The sequence below is a fragment of the Apteryx rowi genome, unplaced genomic scaffold (genome assembly GCF_003343035.1).
Source record: "Apteryx rowi isolate R43461 unplaced genomic scaffold, aptRow1 scaffold_1433, whole genome shotgun sequence".
Taxonomy (NCBI): Eukaryota; Metazoa; Chordata; class Aves; order Apterygiformes; family Apterygidae; genus Apteryx; species Apteryx rowi.
The window spans coordinates 2,490-9,567 of record NW_020447679.1 but is presented as its reverse complement, the minus strand read 5'-3'; the positions used below and the strand labels follow the sequence as shown (position 1 = coordinate 9,567).

Sequence of the window (7,078 nt, the reverse complement as noted above, 5' to 3'; positions counted from 1 at the left end):
TGTGTGAGATTGGGCAGAGTTAAGGGGATTTTGGGGTCTGGGCAGAGTTAAGGGGATTACGTAGGACTGGGCAGAGTTAAGGACGACGGGGAAAGAGGCAGGAGACAGCGGCCCTCGCACGTCCCCGCGCATCTCCCCTGCACGTCTCTCGTGCATCTTGTGCGCACGTGCACAACTTACCTCCGGGATCATGCCAATCCGCCCTGCGCCCGCTGCCCTTCGCKGMCCCGCGGACCCGGAGCCACCCGCGYGYGCCCCGATGCGCCCTCGGCGCGCGCCCCGTCGCCTCTGCTCCTGCACCCCGGCTTTTAACGAGGCCCCGGCGTGGGCACCCTCCCTTTGATCCTCCCCCTCGCGTGACTCACGGACTCACGGGCCACGCGAGCCCCGGGGCCGTCCCYGCCGCTGCGCGCTGGCCTCGATAAAGGCAGCAGGCAGCAGTCGGTGCTCCCCGGTCGCTGGGGTGGCCGTGGGGACGTCTTCCTCGCCGCTGGTGGCTTGGTTCTCCTTCATGGCCTCCATGGATGTGTTGGCCAGACCTCCGCGGACATCTTGACCTGATCCCATGGGCTGCGTTGACCAGGCTGCCGTGGTTGTGTTGCATCGACCCCAATGGACACGCTGACTAGTCCTCCATGATCACGGGAAGTAGACCTCAGGAGACATATTGACCAGACCTCCATGGACATGTTGAGTAGCCCTCTATGGATGCATGGACCATATCTCTATGGACCTGTTGAGTAGCCCTCCATGGATGCCCTGACCATACCTCCACGGACTAGTTGAGTAGTCCTCCATGGATGTCCTGACCATACCTCCACGAACACGTTGCGTAGATCCCAATGGACGTTTGGACTAGACTGCCACGGACACATGGAGTAGGCTACTGTAGACATGYTGAGTAGACCTCCACGGACATATTGACTCACGACCTCCATGAACCTCCTTGAACACGTTGAATGGACCCCAACAGACACGTTGACCCAATCTCTGTGGATGATGGAGGAGCCAGAGTTGCCTGTGCTGGAGACCAGCGTGACAGCCCACCACAACTAGGAGATCCCTCCACACCAAACATCCCCAGGCAGGTGCCACCATCGTGGGACAACAAAAGGTGGCCAAAACYCCCCCCAGAAAAGCCTGAGTGAGAGCTGGAAGTCGCTGGTGGCAACCACTGGTCCCAGCAATGACAGGTGAGGACAACGGCTCCTCCACCTCCTTGGGAATTTGGACCCAGGCCAAAGCCTCTAAAGCCTTGGTGGCCATGGGATGAGCGTGCTGGGCTAATTACAGGTCCACACCTTCCGGCATGCCGGGCCCTGGCCTCATCGGATCTCGGAGCAGCTTGGGGAAGAGGGAGGGGGGGCACCTTGCGCAAGGCGGYCGGCGTTGCTCCCCACCCCGCTGAGCCATGGGGGATAACACGAGCCATGGTGGCACCTCCGGGTGTCCTCCCTCACCGCGGAGGGCATCAAGGTGCTTTTCCAGCCCACCAAAAATCCCGATGCGTTTTGGCCTCGCGGAGGCAAAGCTGGTTTGGCACCGCTATCCGCCTCCAAGATGGGGCCATGTTTCCTCCCCCGCAGAGTGGAAAAAAAATCCCCTTTTCCCTGGAAATTAGAGGTTCTGGCTCTACGCAAACAGGTAAATTTGGCCCCGGGCAGTAACCACGCCACCGACGGGAGATTCCTTCCCACTTCGGAGCCGGCTTGCCCCGGGCGCACGCGCTCTGCCCGGCTGCGAACGCGTGCCCGTTGGGGAAGCGAAACCCGTCCGCTCACCCCAGGTGGGGAAATTTGGCCCCTTTTTGCACCCGCTGAGTCACGGGGAAATTTATCCCCTCTGGGGCTGGGAATTTTTCCCGGGTCACGCGCTGGGCCAGGGGGAAGCCGACTTTTGGTGGCCCCGAAGCGGCTTCGGCCCAGGGAGTTGGGCCAGAACGGGGTGGATCGATAGGGAGGGTCCGGTTCCAGGACATCGTGAGGGCTCATGTCTCTTGGTGGGGGGGACATCGAGCTGGATCAACCCCCCCCCCGTGGCTGCTGTTTATGGGGAAAAAAAGGGCGAAACCACTTTCCTTGGAAGAGCCAACAGGTCTACTCCTCAACGGTGGCCAACTGGTCTACCCTTCAGCGGCGGCTAACAGGTCTACCTCTCGATGGTGGCCTACTGGTTTTCCCTTCGGTGGCACCCAACTGGTCTGGCCTTCAACGGCGCCCAACTGGATCCTCTCCCACCTCTTTGAGGCCCGGGGCAATTTGGGGCACCTCAACGTGCCCAAGATGTGCTCCCACTCTCCAAAGACACGGGCCACGGCCCCCGCGGTGGAAAGCTTTATTCATCGGCAACTCAACGGGGTCCCCGCGGCCAACCATCGTCCCCCCCTTCCCCCGACGCGTGCTGCGGCGCTCGGACCGGCCGGCTCCGGGGAGCTTCACCGAGGAGGAGGAGGAGGAGGAGGAGGAGGAGGAGGAGGAGAAGAAGGCACTGTGGGGACTTTTGTGGTGCCGGCAGGGTTGCGGGTGGGTCAGGGAGGTCAGTTCCTTCTTATGGTGTCCTGGATCCAGCGGATGTATTTGCAGATGTTGACGTAGACGCCGGGTTTCTGGGGGTCCCCGCAGATCCCCGGTCCCCACGAGACGATGCCCTGGAGGCGCCCATCGCACACGAGGGGACCCCCGGAGTCGCCCTGCGGAGGTGAGAGAGGTGACACATGGAGGTCCCGGTGACATGGCCAACCCCCCTCTCAGCCCCACGGTCCCCTGTGTCCCCCCCCGTCCTGGTGACATCCTCATTCCCAGGCACAGGGGGGACCCTATGGGGCTGGGAAACTTGGCCCCATGGAGGCATCTCAATGCTGGGGTCCTGGAAGAGGACTTGGGTGGTGKTGTAGCATCTGGACCCGGAGCAGAGCCGCTTTTTGGGGGAGAAACCCACAAAACCCATGAAATCCCACAAAAACAGCATGCAGGCGAAGCGAGGGCGGAGCGAAGAATTGCCACCCAATTTGGGGACGTTTCAGGGCCGCTGGGGTCATCTCCAGCCGGCTTAATGATGCCATGAAACCCCACCGGCTTTGCTGTCTGCCCCCCCCAGCTGCCAGCTGCACCGAGCTGTGCCCATCCTCAGCCCAGCACGTTCCCTCCCGGAAGCTCATCCAGATCCGGTGGCCTCAAATCACCGGCAGCACCCACCTGGCAGGAATCCGCCCGGCTGCTGTGCTCACCGGCGCACACCATGTTGGCAGTGATGGAGCTGGGGTAGGTCCGTTGGCATTGCTCCTCCGGCACGATCGTCACCTTGGCGCAGTGCAGGTCCTCGGGGAAGTTGACTGCGGGCGAAGGAGGCCAGGAGGTCACCCGGGGTGGGAGGATGGACCCAGGTGTCCGGACTCGTCCCCACCCCCCCCTTTTTGTCTCGCTGCCACCGAGTGGGAGCTGCTGCCCAGTGCCCTGCCTGGGCGACCTGGACGCCTGGGTCCTTGAGGAGGGTGGTAGGACCAACGGGGTTGGAGCAGAGGCAGCTTGAACGTTTGGTCCCATAAGTGGGGTGGACAGGGAGGTCCTGGACGCCTGGGTCCTTGAGGAGGGCAAGGGCATCTTGGGGTGGAAGCAGGGAGCCCGGACACCTGGGTCCCACATGAACAACCTCATACCTTCAGGGCTGGTGGTGGACCCCCAGCCCGAGATCTGGCAGGTCTTGCCGGGCACGGGGCAGTGGGTGGCCAAGGGCAGCGGCTTGACCCGCTCGTTGATGTGGACGGGCAGGAGGAGCTTGACGAGCATGAGGTCGCTGTCCTTCGTGGCGGGGTCGTAGCGCGGGTGGCTGATGACCTTGGAGGAGAGCCGTCGCTGCTCCGAGCCGCCCGGCTCTTTGGGCCCCCGGCCCCCCAGCCGCACGCTGATGAAGCTGGAGCCAGAGGCGTCAGCGTTGGGATGGGGAGAGGAGGGTCCGGGCCGGGTATGGAGCACCCTGGGGACCCACACAAAGAGGGGGCAGAGCCGGAGCCGTGGGCCAGAAAGTCAGAAGAAGCAAAAGCAGAAAAGGGCAGAGTTAAGGTTATGTGTAGGCATAAAAATGGCAGAATTAAGGTCATGTCTGTCCAGAAAAGGGCAGGGTTAAGGTTACGTCTGTCCAGAAAAGGGCAGAGTTAAGGTTATGTGTAGGCATAAAAAGGGCAGAGTTAAGGTCATATCTGTCCAGAAAAGGGCAGGGTTAAGGTTATGTGTAGGCATAAAAAGGGCAGAGTTAAGGTTATGTCTGTCCAGAAAAGGGCAGAGTTAAGGTTATGGACACGCCAAAAAGAGGCAATTAAGGTTACACACAGCCCGAAAAGGGGCAGAGTTAAACCTGCTGAGATACCACCAACCCTTCCAACCTCCTTGGCAGAAGACCAAGGCCCCGGGCGTGACCGGCGCCAATTCCTGGGTGGCTTTGGCCCTCCGACACCAAACCCGCCAGGCACCGACGCAAACAACCGCCCCACGCGCCCATGCCCAGCCCCGCGCCTGGGGCCACCCCACCCTGCGACCTCCTACCCCGGGACGTGGCAGTGGGCGGCCGTCAGCACCCAGTTCCTGGCCACCAGCGTGCCCCCGCAGATGAACTTGTCCCCTTTGAAGAGGGCGGCCTGCCAGGGCAGGTCACAGGAGGTCCCCTCGAGCACCCACAGGACGTTCCTTGAGGCTGCAGGAGCAGAGGGACACGGGACAGGTCATGCAGGTGGCCTGGGACCCTCTCTGGTGTCACACACCCCAGAGACATGGGACACTAGTGGCCCAGGACCCTCCCTGGAGGACACCTAGGATAGACATGGGACACCCGGAGCAGATGTGGAGCCCCTGGGGTGGATATGGGGCCCCCGGGGCAGATGGGAGACATGGAGGGTGGATGTGGGACCCACGGAGTAGATGTGGGGTCCTGAGGCAGATGTTGGGCCCCCTTGGGCAGATGTGGGGCACCCTGGGTGGACGCGGGGCCCCCGGTGGGGACTTTGAACACCTAGGGTGGACATGTGACCCTAGGGCAGATGAGGACACCCAGGGTGGACATGGGGCACCCAGAGCAGACATGGGATCCTGGGGCAGATAGGGGACACCCAGGGTGGACATGGGACCCCGGGGCAGGTAGGGGACACCCAAGGTGGACATGGGACCCCAGGGCAGGTAGGGGACACCCAGGGTGGACGTGGGACCCTGGGGCAGGTAGGGGACACCCAGGGTGGACGTGGGACCCCGGGGCAGGTAGGGGACACCCAGGGTGGAYGTGGGACCCCRGGGCAGATAGGGGACACCCAGGGTGGACGTGGGACCCTGGGGCAGGTAGGGGACACCCAGGGTGGATGTGGGACCCCAGGGCAGATAGGGGACACCCAGGGTGGACGTGGGACCCTGGGGCAGGTAGGGGACACCCAGGGTGGATGTGGGACCCCAGGGCAGATAGGGGACACCAAAGGTGTACACGGGACCCATCGGGGGGTCCCCAGGACCTCTCCTACCTGTCGGTACCAGAGCCAGGAGCATCACCACCAGGATCTTCATGCCGGAGGGACAGGAGCTGCAGAGAGACGGCCAGGGGGTGGCTTTGGTCCCGGGTGTCCCCTGGCAGGGTCAGGGTCCCAGATGGGGGGGGACCCAACCCATGGGTGACAAGGGACCCTGGGGTCACCACCTTCCTCCCGGGCCCGGGGGGAAGGAAGGACCTAACGGGGCCGGGGGGGGGGGAAACGAGGTGCTTGTGGAGGAACGCGAGGATGGGCTGAAGGGGACAGGAGGAGGGAGAGGGGGACAGGGAGGACGGAAAGGAGGGAAGGACGGAAAGGAGGGAAGGACGGAAAGGATGGAAAGGGGGCCGGCATGGCAGGAGGGGAGGGAAGCGAGGAAAGGAGGAGGGAAGGAAAGAAGGGAGGACGGGAGGCGAAGGAGGATAGGAGAGAAGGAGGGAAGGGGGGGAAGGAGGAGAGGAGGAAAAGAGGGGAAAGAAGGAGGGAAGGGGGAAGGAGGAGAGGAGGAAAAGGGGGAAAGAAGGAGGGAAGGGAGGACGGGAAAGAAGGAGGGAAGGGAGGATGGGAGGAAAAGAAAGGAGGGGAGGAGAGAGGACAGGAGGAGAAGGAGAAAAGCAAAGGAGGAGGGAAGGGAGGAAAGTAAAGGAGGAGGGAAGGGAGGAAAGGAAAGAAGGAGGAAAGGGAGGAGAGGAGGAGGAGGAGGGAATGGAGGGAAGGACAAGAGAGGACAAGAAAGACCGGCGGCCGAGACGGAGGAAAGGAAGCCCGGGAAAGGAACGGAGGAAGGGAAGGAGGACGGAAGAGAGGAACGAGGAAAGGAGGACAGGACGGGGACGCTCCGGGGGGGACCCACCCCACCTCCTCCGGCGGGTGACACCCGTCTCCCCACCCCGATCCCGGGGGGGAGCCCCCGCATTCCTACCGGGAAAGGGAGGGGGAGGCGGCCGGTGCGGGGCCGCGTGGCCGTGGTGGCCCAAGGGGAGGGCAGGCTCCACCCGAGGTGACAAAGCGCCGCGGCCGCGGGCACGTCTTCCTCCTGCCACCGCCGGCCCCGGGGTTTTTATCCGGGGGCCGGAGGAGGAAACGGCTTCCTCCGCCTTCGCCTCTAATCCGGGCCGCCGCGGCTCCGGCGCCTTCCGCCTGGGTCCGGGAAGCTGCCGTCGGCGGGGCGGCCCCGAAACGTGGCGCCTCGCTGGTGGGTGGGTGGCTGGGCTTGGTTGAGGATGGTTGAGAGGTGGTGGGATGTGGTTCTGATGGGGCTGGATCCCGAAACACGGCTCCGTGGTGGATACGGGAACCGGGGTTGGATGAGGATGGTTGAGAGGTGGTGGGATGTGGTTCTGATGGGGCTGGATCCTGAAACACGGCTCCGTGGCGGATACGGGAACCGGGGTTGGATGAGGATGGTCGAGAGGTGGTGGGACATGGTTCTGATGGGGCTGGATCCCGAAACACGGCTCCGTGGTGGATACGGGAACCGGGGTTGGATGAGGATGGTCGAGAGGTGGTGGGATGTGGTTCTGATGGGGCTGGGTCCCGAAACGTGGCTCTGTGGTGGATACGGGAACCAGGGTT

General features: G+C 63.3%; 1 protein-coding gene across 2 annotated transcripts; it reads right to left on the bottom strand.

The window, feature by feature from the left end:
• Positions 1 to 2,330: 2,330 nt before the first annotated feature.
• LOC112962207 (kallikrein-15-like) lies at positions 2,331 to 7,072 on the bottom strand. Of its 2 annotated transcripts, XM_026058177.1 has the most exons (6): positions 6,426 to 7,072; positions 5,498 to 5,556; positions 4,539 to 4,686; positions 3,656 to 3,909; positions 3,195 to 3,331; positions 2,331 to 2,689 (listed from the first exon to the last, which is right to left on the bottom strand). In XM_026058177.1, the coding sequence occupies exons 2-6, from the start codon at positions 5,538 to 5,540 to the stop codon at positions 2,537 to 2,539; spliced, it is 735 nt and encodes a 244-aa protein (XP_025913962.1). In that variant the 5' UTR covers positions 5,541 to 5,556; positions 6,426 to 7,072; the 3' UTR covers positions 2,331 to 2,536. The 2 variants fall into 2 exon arrangements, with proteins under 2 accessions (XP_025913962.1, XP_025913961.1); XM_026058176.1 differs by lacking the exon at positions 6,426 to 7,072 and having other exon boundaries at positions 3,656 to 3,972; positions 5,498 to 5,718.
• Positions 7,073 to 7,078: the final 6 nt, after the last annotated feature.

Coding starts and splice junctions, on each gene's coding strand:
- LOC112962207 (XM_026058176.1), bottom strand. CDS start 5,540: ATGAAGATCCTGGTGGTGATGCTCCTGGCTCTGGTACCGACAG. Junction 4,687..5,497: donor CCTGGCTCTGGTACCGACAG/GTAGGAGAGGTC, acceptor CTGCTCCTGCAG/CCTCAAGGAACGTCCTGTGG. Junction 2,690..3,194: donor GCCGGGCGGATTCCTGCCAG/GTGGGTGCTGCC, acceptor TCACCTCCGCAG/GGCGACTCCGGGGGTCCCCT.